The 19,792-nt window shown below is 40.7% G+C and overlaps 2 protein-coding genes and 1 long non-coding RNA gene across 3 annotated transcripts in view; 2 read left to right on the forward strand and 1 right to left on the reverse strand.

Moving 5' to 3' along the window:
* Positions 1–3,571: 3,571 nt before the first annotated feature.
* On the reverse strand, positions 3,572–4,699 carry LOC120457057. The gene is made up of 3 exons (XR_005616900.1): positions 4,543–4,699; positions 4,395–4,482; positions 3,572–4,228 (listed from the first exon to the last, which is right to left on the reverse strand). It is a non-coding gene; the product is annotated as an uncharacterized LOC120457057 (long non-coding RNA).
* Positions 4,700–4,991: 292 nt separating this feature from the next.
* LOC120458425 lies at positions 4,992–5,706 on the forward strand. The gene is made up of 4 exons (XM_039646103.1): positions 4,992–5,085; positions 5,145–5,386; positions 5,451–5,601; positions 5,672–5,706. The coding sequence occupies exons 1-4, from the start codon at positions 5,043–5,045 to the stop codon at positions 5,689–5,691; spliced, it is 456 nt and encodes a 151-aa protein (XP_039502037.1). The 5' UTR covers positions 4,992–5,042; the 3' UTR covers positions 5,692–5,706.
* A 981-nt stretch (positions 5,707–6,687) lies between these two features.
* The window catches only part of LOC120457150, a 175,569-nt gene continuing 162,464 nt past the window's right edge, over positions 6,688–19,792 (forward strand). The window contains exon 1 of the mRNA XM_039644860.1: positions 6,688–6,791. Within this exon, the coding sequence (XP_039500794.1) occupies positions 6,773–6,791 (19 nt within the window). The 5' untranslated portion in view covers positions 6,688–6,772. The remainder of the gene's footprint in view (positions 6,792–19,792) is intronic.

Below are 19,792 nucleotides of genomic sequence, written 5' to 3' on the forward strand. Positions count from 1 at the left end.
CCATCAAAGTTGAAAAATATGTGAAAATTAGTACTTCGGCAAAACCGGTACTCCTGCACTTCCAAAGAATGTTATACATTTGTTCTACCTTTGTTTTACCGAGATTTGATGATGGCGGTTACATATTGTACCTACAAATCGACCGCAAAGTCATAATTTTCTACAAAAAATACCAGTTATTTTGCAACCCAAAAAAGATTCTGCTTAGAACACAGGTAACTTTTAAAATACGTAACCGGTTTGAATTATTTTTTGGACTCAACCCTTTTGAACTATTACCTGTCGAATACGATATCCCACGAAACGATCCGTTGTCATCAAAATTTGAATTTAATATCGCAAAAGTATTTAATGGCCACTGTGCGGCGTTCTGAGAGAACTAATTGGAAAGATATGTTACGTCTATGTAGATGACGTCATAATCTTCTCAGAGAACAAGTCATACCATGTCGATACTGTGCTGAAAATCCTAATCGATGGGATTATGAGAGTGAGCCAGGAAAAGACTAGGTTCGTCAATGAAAATGTAGAGTACCTCGGCTTCATAGTAAGGAAGGACGGTACTAAATCCGATCCAGAAAAAGTAAGGGCCAATCAGGAATACCCTGAACCAAAAAGCGTCTACAGTGTTAGATCTTTCTTTGGTTTAGCCAGCTTTTATAGAGTCTTCATTAAGGACTTTACCGCCATAGCTCGTCGGATAAAAGAGATCCTTAGAGGGGCAAACGGTTAAGTGAGTAGGCACATGTCTAAGAAGATTTGTGTTTAGTTTAAATGAACTCAACGCAACGCATTTTAAAGTCTTCGTAACATTCTGCCATCAGAAGATGTCATACTAAAGTACCCCGACAAGAATTTTGACCTCACTACAGATTCGTCAGCAAGTGTCATCGATGCAGTCCTATCCCGAGGAGGCAGGCCAATCAGCATGATATCTCGTACTCTGAAATAGGCTAAAACATATGAAAGGGAATTGCTGGCCATTGTATGGTCCTAAGTAAATTACAGAACTTTCTGTACGGCTCCTGGGCTGCTTCGTGGCTGACTCCCTCTCTATGCAACATTTGAATGCCTTACAGAACGAACTTCAATCAGACGCTGACCTACACGGTCGAAACCACAGACAAACCAGATCATTCTGGAGGCAGCACGTTTCCCGCTCAAGCGAAACCTAGTGCTTTCCGAAGCAAAATCCGCCACTTGATCAGTTTGACAAGAGCTACTCATTAAAAGACCTTAAAGAAGGCCTTAATCCTGACGTCGTTAACACTAGCAAGCTCCCAACACGACCTTATTACGCACTTCCCAGCCACCAAATTCCGTCACTGCAAGAATGTCGCGTTGGATATAACCGATAAGAACGAGCAGCTAGAAATAGTGGCTGCTGAACACAACCGTGAGCACCAAGCCGCTCAGGAAAATTTTCAACAAGTCCTTCGTGACTACTATTTTTTTAAAATGGGCAGCATAACAAAGAAAGTGGAAGCTCATTGTAGGATATGCACTCAAGCAAAGTATGACAGGCACCCGAAGAAGCAAGAGCTCGGGGAAACGCCCATATCCAGTTATACTGGTGAAATGGTGAACATTGACATATTTTCGACCGACAGGAAGCTATTCCTAACATGCATCGATAAATTCTCTATCAAACCGGTCTATTGCGACAATGAGAGACATTCAACTCAGAGACAGTCACCTCAATACTTAAGAACAACTACGGCATTGACATTGAGAATGCGCCTCCGCTTCACAGCTCGTCCAATGGCCAAGTTAAGCGGTTCCACAGCCCCCTGGCAGAAATCGCCAGATGCTTGAAGTAGAACAAATGAGATGGTAGAGCTAATTTTGAGGGCAACGGTGGAATATAATAAAGCCGAGCACTCGTGAAAGACCAATTGAGACTATGCCCACGCGCGCTGCCTGGACATCAAGGCAAGATTGGTAAAAGCCCAGCAAGACAGCATCGACAGATGCAATCCAACCAGATAGAACCGCGTGCTCGAGGTAGGAGAACAGGTTAGGAAAAAAACTAACTCCGTTATGCAAATAAAGCAAATAAACAAATTACCTGACACTATTAATAAGATAATTAATGCCCGAAAAAACGACTTGGTTGACACCCCACATTTATACGAAGCACTGCTGGCAAGAAATGTAATGTTATTTACGGTAACTCAAAACTGCCGCGTTGCAGTCCATGGGAATACTGAGTCGGCTTGCCAACCACAACTTTATGCCGTGATGCATTGGAGCTAGGGTAGACGTATGCTTTGATATATTTATCTATATATGTATAGAGTACGAGTAACGGGTATACTAGATTCGTTGAAAAGTATGTAACAAGCAGAAGGAAGCGTTTCCGGCCATATAAATATATATATTCTTGATCAGGATCAATAGCCGAGTAGATCTGGCCATGTCCGTCAGTCCGTCCGTCCGTCTGCCCTTATGTCTGTCCGTCCGTATGAATGCTGAGATCTCAGGAACTACAAAAGCTAGAAAGTTGAGATTCGGCATACAGACTCCAGAGACATAGACGCAGCGCAAGTTTGTCGATATATGTTGCCACGCAACATTTCTTTTTTTTCTTTTTTAATTCCTTGCTATTTCTCTCGGGAACTTAGGGCTTCTACGAGAGCCTTCCATCTACTCTGTTTTGTGCTGTCTGTTTAGCATTTTCCCATGTTATGTTTATTTGGGCAAGTTCTTGTTAAGCGGTTCTTTTCCATGTTGCTCTTGGCCTTCCTACCTTCCTGCTTCCTTCCAGTCCAGTGCCATCCTTACTATGCTACTAGGGTTTCTCCTAGGAGCGTGCACTATCCACATCCATTTCTTCTTCCTTATTTGGGGGCTCGCTCATAACGCGCCACAGCTCTGTGTTGGCTATTTTGTTTGGCCAGAATACCCCACATATGATTCTCAGGCATTTGTTGCTGCAGCTTCGTCGTTATTTTCTTCCTTGCGAGCCATGTCTCACTTCCGTATAGCAGATTTCACACACGCATTGTAGATCAGGAGCTTTGTTCGTCGGCTGATTTGTCTGTCTCTCCATATGCGGTATAGTCTCCCAAATGCTGAGCGGGCTTTGCCAAGACGACTCGAGACATCATCATCCACTCCTCCACTGTTGGATATGATGGTGCCAAGGTATGGGAAGCTGGTGACGAACTCAATTGGGTTCCCATGTATGTTGATGTTTCCTTGGCTTCCTTGGTTCCAACGTAGTCTGCCTAAATTAACCAACAAAGGACAACGGCTAGGTGGCCACCGTAATACCCCAACGCAGAGTAAGCTTTTGCGGCGCGGGAAAAGGGCATTGAGGTAACAGCACAACTTGTTATGCCACCCTCCACCTATAATTAATTTATCTTGTATACTAGTTATTAAGTGGAGTGGGAGGTTGGCAATAATATATCCCTAGCCGGTTGGCTGTTGCTGGTTGTCCAGTGGGGGGCCGGTTGGCCGTCCTGTTTCTATGATGAAATAGGATGATTACGTTGACTCGTTGACTAGAGACTCAGCCGGTATATTTTGTAATAAAAAGGTTTAACGGCTAAGTGCCGGAGTTTCGTTATATGAGCTTGTGCTCTTTATTAATTGAATATAAAATCAGAACTGAACTTAAGAACTAACAAAAGCTCATGCATGACCGGATGCCCGTGGCAGACCGCTGACCATGCACATTTTGCAGAAGTCATACGATCGCTGCTAGCCAATGGGACAAAGCCACGGCCCATAAGGGCGCAATATGTTGGCTCAGCTCTCGGGCCAATTAGGGTGGACCCAATTAGGGGTGGACCATACATGAGTGGAGTAATAATTATAATATTAAATGCTTAATATTAATAAATTATGGGTAATAAAATGATTAATATTAATAGGAGGAATAAAAATAGGCCTGCTGATGCAAACCTGGGAGTTCGTTGTTAACTTACTAAGCCTTAAATTTTAATGCACAAAATAAACCAAAGACAAATTAATATCGCTTTACTGTTGCTAATTCTTAAGCTATGGTCGTTTTTTAAGCAATTTATGGTAACAATTAATATGACTAATATATTAAATATAACAAAATAATTTTTTCAAAAACATATACATATGAAGACTTTCACTTCAGAGGTATAAAAAAATATAAATCTAAACCTTTTAATAGTGGTTGCAGGTCAATTGTTCTGGATTGGTCAAGTAGATGTTTTTGTTGCTCAATTACTATTACGCGATTATTTTTCTGGAATCATAATCATATTTTTAGTATATCGATATAAATTGGAAAGACAAATAATAAATTTATGAATTACTAAAATAATAAAAACGGTGGGTTTGGCCGTTTTGGGCGGCTTATGCCTGTTATACGTTTATGTCTCTGGAGTCTGTATGCTAAATCTCTATTTTACCTTTAATAGTTCCTGAAATCTCGATGTTCATAGGGACGGCCAGGCAGCCGGACAGAAGGACATGGCCACATCAACTCGGCTATTGATCCTGATCAAGAATATACTTACTTTAAATGGTCGGAAACACTTTCTTTTACCTGTTACATACTTTTCAACGTATCTAGTATTTTTTTTACTCTACGAGTAACGGGAATAAATACTTTTACAAATTGCATTTGCCATTGCCATTATCATATTATGTAATCCTTGACAATATTGCCACCAGGCAAACCGCCCAAAATTATCACTTCCAGTTTTTTCCCAAATGGTTGTTGTTTTTTTTATTTTAATATTATTTTGGAAATTGACAAATTTTCTTACTCCTCCTAGCTGTGAAATTAAAGTTTTTCTAAAATAGATAGAAATCGGAAAGAAAAATAATAAAATAAAACAATAACGGAATTTTGTTTCGGCGAACCGTGTGTCTGGCCAAAAAATGGCAGAGGTCAACGTTTCCGACCGCTATATTAATTTTATTGTTAATTTTACATGCACGCCTATTATTCAATTACCCAATTTGAATAACGAATACAAACTGGAATTAGCATTACAAATTGGCCCGATTGCTAGATTAGATTCGTTTACCAAAGTTGGACGTGCAAAGCGAAAATGCTTATAGATTTGAGTTGGTCACTTGTCCTAAGTGCTATTAGTAACGAAAGTTAAATTACGTGTTTGAATTTAATTGTTATCTTTCAACTTTTTACTCAGTAGGGACGTATTTGAACGAGAGTACTATCTGTATATTTTGGAATGATAAATTCGAGTTCCAACTGCTTCATAATGCGAAGTATATAAGCTATGTGGGAATAAATATTGATCGATTAAATGCTAACAGAGGTCGATATATTGTGGACACGGGATTGAAGAAAAAAGAGCTTCAAGATAAACATTTGTTTTTGGATGACCTTGTTATAAAATTAATTTTATCTATTGAAGTCACACACTGCGAGGTACATCTTAAACTTAAATAAAAAATTCAGTGTTTATACATTTTCGACATTTCTATATTATCAGACTTTTGTAGTATTCGACAAAGATATCGATCGATTTGTGGATGCGTTTACTAAGGCGTCAGTATATTCAATATGGAGGTCTTTACACAATAAATTTATTTTTGCTCATATAACTAACGAATTGCAGGAGCCTCGTAACCACTTCTTTGAAGGTATGTACAAAGACAAAGTGATAAGCAACTATTCTTAAATATTCAATTTTCAATTATTTTGATTTGTTAGTATTTAATTTTGCTCATTAACTGTAATGGCCCTTAATGAAGGATGTTAAAAATCTAATTCTGAAATCATCATTATAACTATTTTTTGAATACTTATCTCTTAAATGGTTTTCTTTGTTTGGCGAATAGTTCCCTGCATCTTTTAAAGTAATTTAGCTTCTGCCCACAAAACTGCCAAAAAAAATATTTTTATACTAGGTTCATAGAATATTATCTAACAGGTAGACGCTTCCGACCATATAAAGTATATATATATATATATATATTAATTCATGATCAGGCCGATTCGTCTGAGCCGTCTCCGTCCATATGATCGCTAAAAGCTAACAAGTTGAGATTTGACAAAAAACTTTTAAACACGCCCACAAACAACCCAAAACTGCGGCGCCCACACGTTTTGATATTTCTTAATTTTTCTTTATCATTCTTGTAAATTTCTAAACTTTTTGCCACGCCCAGTCTAATTAATCGCTTAAAACTGCCACGGCCACACTTTAAAAACCCAAATATAGACTTTTTCTTTTCTTATTTAGTTAACATCTAAAAGAGATGTTCCATTACTTTGGAACATTAAAATAAATGATCAGAATTATAATTATAATTTTGATCAGATCTTCAAGCTATTGATCTTAACGTACATATCTATTTTTACCTGGAAAACCTTCAAATGTTTAAACCAGAGGAATGATTATATTGACGCGCTTGGAATGCATTAAAAATAAAAATGTTTAAAAAATAAATAAATCTTGTTTAAAGTAAATTTAATAAACAATATATTTATTTTCGTTCTTTATTGTAGTCAAAGCCATAACTAATAATTTTCCTTCAGTTCGAAAAAGGTGACAGAATAACGTTCGATCTTTTTTGATGAAGCCATATGTAGATTTCATATATTGTATAGTATATAATTTTAATGAGAGCTATGTTAATCACTGGATCAATAGAAATGAAAATAATCATAAATAATGAAATGAACATAACCTTGAAAAGGTCATTCTTTCTAAGAGCATTTTTTCCAAAAAGAAATTTCCGGCAAACAATTTTGTAGTTGCTTTATGTTGTGCATCACATGTAAACATGGTCCAGAAAATGTAACTAAATTATGGAAAGTAATCTTCAAGGTAAGCTCTCTTTAATGTAAATTGTTTATTTATGTATAGTTCTAGAAATTTTTGAGTATTTTTTTTGTAAAACTAACATGCGTTTTTCGTCATTCGTGAAAAATAACTATCATGATGTTCCATGCTTAAATTAACTAATTGGTCCAGATTGCAATTGTGAGTGTTGTCTTTAGTCACATCTCAAAAACTCATCCCCATTCGTCCTCCTTTTCTCACATTTTTGTAGTATGTAGGCACGTATTTTAGTCACAGCGAACTTTTCGAAATATGGTGCAGCAACATTCGAAAACTGTAATGTGTATCGGATAGGATATACACAAAATTAATAAAAACGCTTTGGAATCCAAGATTTTAAAGTAAATAGACAAAAAAATCTGTAATTTTAATAGTTACATTCAAAAATATCTTCCCGAATGTAACTACATGCTTGAACGGTTCATATCTAAGCATACTGGCGTCTAAAATATCAATTACACTCGATGAAACTTGCAAGACATTACAGCAAACAACTTTTTCAACTTTTTCTACACATGGTATCCGATGCCACCAACAATTTATTAAATATTTGTTGACGGTTACCAGACTAATAATTCCAGCTTGGTTCCACTAGGATGCTTAGGCAAAAAAATGTCTGAAGCACGAAACAAAATTTACATGAAAGATAAATTGTCGCATTCAAGGAAAAATAGACGGCTCAATACCATGACTGATATATTTCATAGCCTTAGATCTATTCATTGGATCAATTATTGTCTAGTGCTTCTATAAAGAGATAAAAAAGGAAAAGTGTGGGCGTGGCAGCTTTGGGCGGTTTGTGGGCGTTAAGTGAGCGTGGCAAAAAGTTTTTTGGCAAATCGATAAAAATTTACAAGACCAATACAAAAATGAAAGAATATCGAAACATTTTTCAAAAGTGTGGGCGTGGCAGTTTTGTGCGGTTTGTGGGCGTAACATGAATGGACAAACTTGCGCTGCGGGTATGTCTCTGGAGTCTGTGTGCTTAATCTCAACCTTCTTGCTTTAGTAGTTCCTGAGATCTCAGCGTTCATACGGACGGACAGACAGACGGACAGACGGAAGGACAACCTTATATGTATATTTCATAGAGCTATAGGTTCCTCGGATCGCTTATTGTCTAGTGTTTCTTTAAAGGATAGAGAAAGAAAAAATAAAAAAAAACTTCTCAAAGGAGGTATTACTTCTTTTGGACCTTCCGTCTACAGCTGAAAATGAAAATGATTTGCAGTTCGATTCTGATGACGGTAAGCTTATTTATAATATTGAATTGGATGGAGAAGAAAATTGCATTTAAAAAATTAGTAAGTAATTAAATAGAACAGGAAATAATTTGTATTTATTAAAATTTACTATCAATTAGTTTGCACGGGCGGCAAGCGTGGGCGTGGTCGCAATGGCCAAATTATTTTGTTGAATTCTGGACCGTAGTGCAATGTATAAACTGACAAGATTATAGCCATACGAGTTCATATTGCAAACCCCGCTCGGTGTGTGTAGTTTGTAGAGATCCTAACAACTCCGTACACTGCCAAGCAAATAAAATTTAAGCGTGACACCATCGAATACAAATCCTGAAGTACTCTTCTCGAGATTATCAAGACCCACAACATGGCCTATACCCAGCAATATCAAAGTAACGTCTCACACAAAGCTGGCCACTTAACAAAATAATTGGCTATCAGAATAGCAATAGAAGAAACAAAATCTCAAGCTATGACAAAATAGAGTCGGCATATTTATAAGAAACCACTTACACGAAGCGTTTGCTGAACATGATCATTACGTCACATTTGTCAACGTACAGTTGGAGGACTGTAATCAACTAGTACTAGCGGCCGTATATTGCGTCTGCGTCCTTTATTCTGAACCCTATCCGTATGCTAAACGGAAAAGTCCGTGCTTTGTTCTTAAATTCACCCGACGAGGCCCTAATGCACAATCAAAATGGTGTAACAAACTGTTTTCTTGCTGCTGCTCGCCACCTTTATTCGGCCTTTAGGACCCTCAACGCCCGGCCACGGTGTGTCTTAAGGCGGTACCGCCTTAACTAGGCCGACTAGGAATAGGACGACTAGGCCCAGCCTTGTCCGTCCTCGCGCTGTCTGGTTGTCGGCCTCCTCGACCACTCCTAGTCGGCTGTATCGGCGACTGGGTTGGTGTCGATGACTGCGGCGTCATCGGTGGCTGCGTTGCCAGTTCGTCGGTGGTTGCGTCGGAGGCAACGGCGGCGTTGGTGGCTGCGGCTGTGACGGTGGTTACGGCGGTAATTGTGCTTCCACGCAGCCTCCTTCTGTGCATCCACCAACTGCTGGAACCGCCGACCGGTGCGTGGATACATCCTCCGGGTCTTTTATCGATGGCGCGACCCCACGCATGTCCGCGTTTGTCCTTGCGTCGCTCTTCGCACGTTGTGGTAGGTCATCCACTCTAACGGGACTGTTTGATGCTTGGCCCTTGGCCCACACTGTGTCCCCTACCTTGGGTTTACACGGCCACCATCATTGTTTTGACGGTCTTGTTGGCCCTTTCCGTTAGGTTCTCTTGCGGGGTATATGGAGCCGTGAGCTGGTGTCGAACATCTAACTCCTCCAGAAACTGGTTATACGCCTTGCTTGTAAACTGCACTCCGTTATCCGATATTCTTATGACCTTGGACACACCGTATCTGGCTACTATTCGCTCTCGAACAGCCTTTCGTAGTTTTTTGGTGGTTGCCCTACGCATCGGGACAATCTCGGTCTACTTTGAGAACCGATCCACACGAACCATCAGTATCGAATTTTCGCGTTTCGACGGCGGCAAGGGGCCCACAAAATCTGCACACACCTGGCCCATGGTTTCTCTGGCACCTACGTCATTATATTTTCGGCCGCCTGCGTTTGATTAGTCTTGTCCTTGATACAGCTTTCTTAGTTCCTTACGTACTTCCTTAGCTCCCGGTGCCTTCCTGGCCAGTGGCGTCTTCCAACTTCCCAGGTGTCCTGCCGTCAGCATGTCGTGGTTCTCGGCCATGACGCCCTTCCTCTCCCCGGTCGGTACACACACGATTCCACGAAACCCTTCATTTCCTGCCCGGTTTGGAGTGTGTTGGTAAAACCGACCGGCCTCCACCACATAGTCTGGGAAAATATTACGGCTCCTGCTTCATATTTCTTCGCATTTGAACACATTTCATCCACTGCTGATTGTCTTACGTAGAGGATGTCTTGATAGAGCGACCACGACGACAGTTAAATGACCTTTTCTATATGAAATCTTGCGATCTTTCCGGTCGGGCTCTCGATGCTGTAGTGGCGACTGAAGAGTTGCGAAAGAATTTTTTTTTTGGCCAAGAAGCATGCTACAGATCATAAAAGCTTTGAGCCGATCTTTGGGGCATATGAAGTAACGTAAAAACCAGCAAACATTTTTAAGCTGAGCTTTTAGGGCATATGTATAAAATTCGTGAGCTGCATTTTTTTTTATCAAATTTTTGCCAGAACAGAATTTAGGGCAAATATGCCAGATAGCTCATAGCGGCGACAGAAAAGATCTTTAAAGCTCGTGTTCCAATTAGGAAATTTGCTGCTGCAGAGCTTGAACCTAAGGCGCTTCATTCGTTTCCTTTTCTTTTCTAATCGAGATCTGGTGGAGTGCAAAAGCATTTCAGTTGCTTCACGCAGTTAAAAAAATAAAAGTGCTAAGTCCACGCGGGCGAGATACTAAGTGGTGTTCGGAAAAGATTTAGCCAGGGCGTAACCCTTTTTTTGCCCCGGTCACGGAAACAATTATCAACGAAGGTAGCAAGGACCGTCTGGCGTCGGCCAGTATCCGACTAGTAAACTTCCTTACTATTTAAGTAATTCCTAATTCGGTTTAAGTAAATTTTAAAGTTTCTCTTGCTCAATAGGGTAAAAGAAAATGTGTCTTTTGTGCTTTTGTTTAGCCCAAGAACCGCCATTAATTTTCAGCCACCGAGGGAGATCGATCTTTCGCCGATGGATAATAATAAAACCATCTTTTTTTCTTGTTTTTGGAATAAACAAACGAAAGCCTAAAGAAATTAAATTAATTCTACCATATGCTAAAAGTTAAACCTGAATTGAATATCGCAAGAAATTAAATAAATGAACTATCGCTAATCAAAATTGAGATTCAGCATACAGACTCCAGACACATAGAAGCAGCGCAAGTTTGTCGATTCATGTTTCCACGCCCACTTCAACTCCCACAAATCGCCCAAAAATGCCAGTAAAAGGGTATACTAGATTCGTTGAAAAGTATGTAACAGGCAAAAGGAAGCTTTTTCGACCATATAAAGTATATATATTCTTGATCAGGATCAATAGCCGAGTTGATTTGGCCATGTCCGTCTGTCCGTCCGTCTGTCCGTATGAAGGTCGAGATCTCAGGAACTAGAAAAGCTAGAAAGTGTAGATTAAGCATACAGACTCCAGAGACATAGACGCAGCGCAAGTTTGTCGATTCATGTTGCCCGCTTACTGAGAGTAACACGCGTTATGATTTATAGTTATATATATTCAGTTCGTTTATTCAGATCTATGGTATTCGTACATCCACGCTGCTTGGCAGTACGCTCAGGAGTCATACATTCTCTCACTCAGACACTAGGCGATTGGTAGCGTCTCTCCCGTCGCTGCTCTCCCGATGTTTGGTTGTTGGCAACGCCGGTCGCCACATCCCTCCTTTATTAACAAGTTTTAGCTTTAATGGCGGCAGGGGTGGCTGGATACGTTTGGCTAGCTGGAACTTTCTTAAGATGTGAGGCATTTCTTGTTAGTTTTCTACCACCCCCTTCGATCACCACAATATTATTGTGTCGTTCTAAAACCGTAAATTCCGTCTTGTCGAAGTTTGATGTAAGTTTGTTTGGGATCACTACGTTTTTCAAAAGCACCTTGTCGCCCACTTCTATATCGACTTCCTTTGCCCCTCTTCTTTTGTCGGCTGCCTGCTTTCCCTTATTTTTTTCAATAATATCTTTATCTCTCTCTCCAGAGTCTAAGGTATTCTCGCAGGTATCCCCAATGCCCGGTATTTTGTCACGGATGACTCTGTTGAACATCAGCTTTGTGGGCGCAGACCCTGTTGTTCCATGTGGGGTTACGTTGTACATAAGAACGAATTTTTGGATTTCCTCTTTGTAGTTTTTCCCATTTGCGTATGCTATTTTTAAGGGGGGGTAGGGTTTTAAAGGGAGAAAAAAACAGGTTTTTACAGTTTTTTTTTTGCGTACGGTGAAAGTAAATTTATTTCTGATTATTGTACATTAAAGAGTAGTATTTGAACTATATTCTGTGAAATATTGGTTGAAAAATATTGAAAATTGACCGAATGGCAGCAATTCTTCGCAGGCGCCTCAGAAAAAATACATTTTGCGGTGCACGTCATACCTCAGCACTGGATAATCTGATATGAAATACCCAAAGTTTTTCCATCAATTTTTATGTCCCTCTAGGTATCCCTGTCGAGTTTTTCCATTTTTTTTATAATTTTTGAACTTTTTACAAAACTTGAAAGTAAAAATACCGATTTTTGGCCAAAGTTCATGACTATTGTTGTTAATAATAAAAAAATTAAAATCAAAAACGAAAAAATCTCGACAGGGTTACCTCGTAAATTATGTAAGGAAATACTGTAAAAAATTTGAGAACGATCGGTTGAATAGATTTAGAGATACAGAGTGCACCGACTCAAAAAACATTGATTTGAGAAAAACGTGTTTAAAGTTTTTGTTGCTGTCTTCCCCGCTGAGGGATTACAGCTCAGGTAGTCGTTCGAGACCCGCCTACTTCCAAAGCTATATCTTTGTGAGTTTTGCTCCGATTAACTTCCTATTTACAGACAACAATCTTGAGTTACTATACTTTCATAATATGCAAAAAAAAAAAAAGAAATCACCCTACCGAATACGGTGGGGTTCGAACTTGTTTAATGCCGCACGCTTTGCAGTAGTTAGAAAACTCCTCGCTAACATATTGGCGCCCATTATCCGTTCGTAGGTGCTCAGGATATCCCAGTCTACAGAAGATCTCTTTCATTGCCTCTACCAGGGTCGTTGAAGATATGGTTTTAAGAAACTTATGCTCCATATATCGTGAGAAATAGTCAATGAAGACTAGAACATATTCATTGTTGGGAAGCGGACCTAGTAAATCCGACGCTATCCAAATCCAAGTGCCAGTGGGAAAAGGATTCCTGTCCATAGGGGGTGGCCTGATGTCTTGTGATACCAGGCAACAATCTCTGCAAGCTTTGACAAACTTTTCTGCCTCTCTGTCTATTTGTGGCCACCATACTTTGGATCGCAGGCGGCGTTTCATTGCTGTCTCGCCGGGATGTCCTTCGTGGGCTAACTCCAGTATTTTTACTCTCAGAGATGTTGGCACGACTAGGCGGTTTCCCCTTAAAAGGAGCGAGCCAACCGCTGAAAGCTCATATCGAAACGGGTAGAAGCCCACTGAACTATCGGGCTTCCAGGAGTCGTTCTCCAGGCAACTGATTGCATCCATAATCTCTTCATCCCTCTTGGAAGACTCTGCTATTTCATGAATTGTCATAGATCTTGGGATAGAGCTCTGTACGACGCGAAGGATGCTGTATTCCGTCTTGTGGTCGATTGGTTCTACTGCCGGTAGTTGACAGAGTCGAGACAACGCATCTGGTATGTTTTCTTTTCCGGATTTATAGATAACGGTGAACGTATATGCCTGGAGCCGCAGCAGCCACCTTTCAATGCGAGCTGGGGGCTTGGATGTTGGTTTGAAAATGGCTTCCAAGGGCTTGTGATCAGTTACGAGTTCGAAGTGCAGGCCTGCCAGATAGTAGTAAAATTTCTCCACTGCCCAAACCAGCGCTAGGCTCTCTTTTTCCGTTTGGGAGTAGCGTTTCTCCACCTTCGACAGGGTCTTGCTAGCAAAGGTAATTATTAAAGGTTCGTTGTCGACTTTGAATTGCAATAACACAGCCCCAAGGGCAACCGGGCTGGCGTCCGCAATCACTCGTGTTCGATGCCTTGGATTGAAATATGATAATTTGGGTACCTTGGATAGGAGATTCTTTAGGTTGCTGAAAGCATTTTTCTCGGCTTCGCCCCAGGTGAATTTGCTTTCAGTTTTCAGCAGTTTTCTTAGAGGATCTGTATGACTTGCAAGGTCCGGAATGAACTTCCCGACGTAGGTCACCAAACCGAGGAAGCTCCGCGTTTCTTCTTTGTTCTTTGGGTCTCTGAAAGATCGGATGACGTCAATTTTCTCAGGGTCGACTTCTATTCCCTTGTCGCATAAAATATGTCCGAGGAATTTTAGTTTGCTTGTCTTCCAGATGCACTTTTCTTTATTCAGTAGGACATTATTTTCCTGGAAGATCTGGCATACTTCTTTTACGGCGCTGTCGATTTCGAGGTCAGTTGCGATGATGACATCATCGATGAAGTTCATGGCGTTAGGTACCGCAGATAGCATCTGCTCGAGAAGGCGTTGAAAAATTTCGGGAGCAGAATTTACTCCAAACATCAAACGCTTATAGCGGAAAAGTCCCCTTGGAGTTATGAACGTTGTTATTTCCCGGCTCGATTCATCAAGGGCCAGTTGGTGATAGGCGTCCTTGAGGTCTAGGCGTGCGAAGAATTTAGCCTCTTTGAGTCTGGTCATAAAGCAGTCGAAAGTTGGTAATGGGTAGTTTTCCCGTAGGATTGCTTTGTTTGCCAGTCGCATGTCGACACATAAGCGGATGTCCCCGTTCTCCTTAAACGCAAGATATCCAAGCACTCGGGCCCGTGACTGGTTCAATTATATCTCGACTCAGGGCTTCATCCAGTTTTTTCATGACTTTGTCCTCGAGCGCTGCCGGGATTCGCCTCACTGGTTGTTGAACGGGTTTCACATCATAATCTATGGAAAGGCTTACTTCAATGTTTTTCCATTTTGGAAAAGGCTCCATTTCCTCAATACGGTTAATGTTTCTTCCCAGTCGGAGGACTTAATTCTATAGCCGTGTCCCGGCCCAGCAGAGATTGTTCTCCATTTTCAATCACGTAAAATGAGGCAATCTCTTCGGTACCCGGCTCAACGGAAATTGGGGCCTCGAAAATATACATTACTCGTAGTAATTTATTAGAGGCATAGGCTCGGAATTGCTTTTCTGTATGAGTTCTTACGTCAAAGACTGTGGATTTTCTCTTCACTAGCAGAGACCAGTCCGCGTGGCTAATAAGGTTTAACTTGCACCCCGAGTCAATAATCAAAGAAATTTCACGGCCTCCCACTCGGCATCGTATGAACTCCTCTTCATCTTCGCTTGATACTTTAAAGCAATGTGTTTCGCCCTTTTTGAATTTGGAGCTGGTGGCCTCCTCTTCGACAGAGCGAATATACGTGCGGGGCCTTTTCAGGTTATTCCTTTGGGACTTAAGGAATCGGTCGTTCAAGTTAGTTCGGCACTTCCTGGCAAAGTGTCCAGGCTTCGAGCATTTATTGCAAGTCACATTTCTTGCCGGACATGATGGGTCGTTGTGTGTGTGTCCGAATTTTCCACATCTGGGGCACTCACCACTGTGCTTAAAACCACGATGTGTAATTTTACAGATGGGTTCCGCAATTGGTCTTGATGTCATTTCTTTTGATTCCTTGTTGATCTGCTCCTCAACCTGACATGCCTGCTTCGGTAAGAAGTGTTTATTTAAATGGTCGATTAGGATTTTATAGATGTCTTCTTTATTTCCGTCGCTGGGCTCCACCAGCGCACCAGGTAGAGAGTATACTACTGACTGTAGCTGGACTCCTCCCAAAAGCAGTAGCTTACTCCTCTTCTGCTTCTCGGTATCAATACCCTCGGAATCGAGGTATATTGTAAACGCCCTCAACCACTTCTCCCATTCATTTCGGAGGATTGCCTTGTCGATCACCTCGCACAGAAACGGTTTAATGACACTGTCGGTCATTTTCAATACGGGAACTAGAATTGGAGTTTACGACGAAAGACATTATTAGATTTACGACTTGACTTGTAATTAATACCCGGCTCTCTTAGGAGCTTGTAATTATTACCCAGCCTCAGTTCAATAATACCTCCCATTTACATTTGGGGTTTTGTTGTTTCCGTTTTTCCTTTTAAATTTTATGAATTCTTTTGGCTCGTGGAGAGAATACTGCTCCACCCGACCTTTAACCTTTTTGTTTGCAACTCAAACCGATTACCCAGCTCTTTCTTAAAAGCTTGTAATATTTTTCCTTTTTCCTCCGTTTTTATTTTTTTTTAAATTAAATTTTTTTTTTTTAATTATTAAAATATTTATTTATTTATATATTTCGTGTTCTGTTTCTTTTCTTTTTTTTTCAAAATATGCTTTGGATTGTACCACTACTCGGCTCCTCTCTTAGAGCTTATAATGCGTACTCGGCAACTCTTTGGTTGCTAGAGAAATTTCTCTCCAGCTCACCTTTCAAGCTTGTAAAGAGTATTACTCTTATTGGTTATTTTTCTTATATCCTGGTTGCTAGAGAGTGTCTCTCTAACTCACTTTCTCTTAGGCTTGCGAAGAGTAATCTCTTCACTCAGCCTATCTGTCGGAGTGCATGTGTGTTGGATGAGAGTGAGCGAAAAATTGTGCATATAAAATTACTCATTCCGCTTTGTGCTTAACGTCATTTTATGTTGGCAACGTGCAATCTGCACTCACGCAGCTTAAACCTTCTCTCCTCTTTTTCCACATTTTTATGTATGTATATGCCGGTAGGCACGTTCCATCACACACACACTCACGCACAGCCTATATCACGCCACTCGTTTACCGTAATTTCGCGCCTTTTTCCTAATTCATCAAATTTACCAAAGTTTTAGTTATTATCATTATCATTTACCGATTTTTCCACTCGTCGCCAATGTAATGACCCGCTTACTAAGAGTAACACGCGTTATGATTTATAGTTATATATATTCAGTTCGTTTATTCAGATCTATGGTATTCGTACATCCACGCTGCTTGGCAGTACGCTCAGGAGTCATACATTCTCTCACTCAGACACTAGGCGATCGGTAGCGTCTCTCCCGTCGCTGCTCTCCCGATGTTTGGTTGTTGGCAACGCCGGTCGCCACAATATTTATATCTTTACTTCTCTATTTTTGGCTTTACTTATCGCAAAGAAGCCAAACAAAGTAACAATTTATTAAAGAAAATTTCGATTGCAGATGGTTAACCGCTGTAGTAACGTGAATATTCATATTTATTCCCATTCAAACCAAATTTTTTGTATTTTGTGGAAACAAACCGATCTCCTAAAAGGGGAGCTGAACCAAGCGCAAAGGGCGTTTGTTCGTTATATACTGCAGATGTAAATCCTGCTGAGGTTTTTATATCCAGCTGTCAACACAAGTATCATAAGCGACGTATAGAAGCTCATTGGAAGAATAGCGCACAATGTCCGATGCGTTAAGTAGCTAGTAGACCAGAGATCTCGAAGGCCAAAGAAGTATTGGAGAGACAAACTCGAAGTGGGTCGAGAAAACGACAGCCCGTAAATATAGTTGGTCAGCAAGTCTTACATAATCTAGCTTCGACCTCGGGGCAAAGTAATAACATTGTGGTCAGCAATTCGAATGATATTACTGGCTATGGAACAAAGGTTATTCGCTACGCTTTCGGAGAAGATGACTGATTTAATTCAGAATTCCATAACCGATACAATAACCAGGGTTAGCAATTAGCAATGAAGATGGGATCGAAACAGGGAATGAAACAGGTAGCAATTTAAGACAAGTCCTTTTGTCTCCGGGCTCTCCCGCTTCACAAAGAGGCACTACGTTCGATTTGGTAAACCGACCAGATAAGGTTGTACATATCCTCAACTGTGGGAAGGTAAAATTTTCTATATATCATTTTATTTTTAGAGTAGATAATCTAATACGAGAGACGTTAGGCAATAATTTCAATCTGCTTTGTAAATATACCAGCGTCCTCTTTAAAGGAAAAACCAATGAATTTTATTAGCGGTATCATTAAGCGCAGGGCGATGTTCATTAGGATACTTTCTGCACAGTTAATCAGAAGTTCTAAAGAGAAGCAAGGCGAATCAGGTAATAGTTTATATGATACATGATCAGCTGGAGCATCCTTGGACTACGAGTAAATAAATTCGAGTTCTTAGAAACAGTTTGCGTCCAGAAATAAGACAAGATGAGATTTTAAACATTGATATCAATTCGTTTCAGACAGGTTTGTCGCAGGCGCGAAGCTTTCTTGGCCGATGTTAAGCGGTTTAGTGGCTACGTGCGAAGCACTCCGGTTAAACGGGAAGTGTCTAAACTTAGTCAGGAATATGATACGCAGTTAGAATCAGAACCTGAAAATGAGGCTGATGTCGAAGTGTTCTCCTTATTATGCTGGAATTCCCGCAAGGAAGGACACCGATATCAGGATTGCGTATCGGAGGGAAGAATATTCTGTTACGGTTGTGGAACTGCAAACACCAAACACAAAACCAAGTTGTAGGTTGGAGTGATGTAGGTATGGCAAAGCTAATAAAACAACGTCATTTGCGAGATTGCCATATACCGATATTGACAGGATGATACATCTATGAGTTATAGAAGAGTCTGACAGTTCTTGGTCATTTCCAATCGTTATGATAACGAATCCTAAAAAGGTTAAAATTTGTCTAGACTTTCGTAAGGTGAATAGCTTCACCGAAAAGGATGCATATCCTCTGCCTCAAATTAGTGGCATTTTGAGTAGGTTGCCTAAAGCCGAATACATAAATAGCCTTGATCCAAAGGACGCTTATTGGCAAGTGTCTTTAAAAAAAGCTTCGCGTGACAAGACTCGTTTACCGTTCCTGGTAGATTCCTCTATCAGTTTAAAGTTATGCCGCTCGGGATATGCAATGCCACAAGTACAATGTCTCGTTTGATGGACAAAGTGGTTCCAGCTCATCTTAGGAACGAGGTTTTTTATTAACGTAGATGATCTGCTAATGGTTTCATCACGTTTTGAGAGGCACCTCGAAGTGCTAAGAGACGTTGCGCTACAAATAATACGTGCAGGTTTGACGATCAACATTGGCAAAAGTCACTTCTGCTAAAAGTCACTTCAGTTGAGAGTGCGTCACCTAGGTCATATAATCGGAGATGGAGGAATACGTACCGATCCAGAAAAATGTGGAAGGACATGACCTTAATTCGCGACTATCTCAATGGTCTTTGGCCTTGCAAATGTATGATTTCGAGATTGAGCATCACAAAGGCTCGCTGAACGTAGTTCCCGAATCCTTGTCTCGGGTAAACGAAGACGTGATAGCTGCAATTGCAATTCTGACCACTTTATATCAGTGGAATACACCGAGCTAGTGCAGAAAGTGAGTGCAAATCGGAAGAATTTTCCTGATCTTAGGACCTATAGCGGTTACATTTATCGGAAGGCTGAGCATTTGACAGGAGAGCAAGTGCACGATGCCTGGAAACTTTGGGTGCCTAAGGAATTGGTTCCTGAAATAGTTTCTCGTGCTCATGATAGTTCGTTGTCTGCTCATGGTGGGACACAAGACCATTGAGAGAGTTAGACGTTATTACGACTTGTAGCAGACGTTAAGGCCTATATAAATGCATGTGAGGTGTGCAAAAGCACAAAAGCACCAAATTATGTTCTGGGACCGCCCATAGGAAAAGCGCCTGAGAGTCAAAGGCTTTTCCAACGATTATTCTTAGACTTTCTTGGACCTTACCCTAGATCTGGAGGGGGAAATTTTGGGACTTTTATCGTTCTCGACCATTGTTCCAAATACGTATTTCTCAAGCCAGTAAAGAAGATAGATGCAGGTTGCGTTATAAAAAAAAATTGGAAGGAGAATTGTTTATGTCGTATGGCACTCCCGAAACGATTCCGTTCGCACGCGTTTCAGAAATTAATGCACCAGTTCGGCATTACGCATAAGCTTAATGCTGTGCATTCGCCGCAGGCTAGTGGCTCTGAGCGCGTTAATCGCTCAGTT

Source organism: Drosophila santomea, chromosome 2L (genome assembly GCF_016746245.2).
Source record: "Drosophila santomea strain STO CAGO 1482 chromosome 2L, Prin_Dsan_1.1, whole genome shotgun sequence".
In the NCBI taxonomy this organism is placed as follows: Eukaryota; Metazoa; Arthropoda; class Insecta; order Diptera; family Drosophilidae; genus Drosophila; species Drosophila santomea.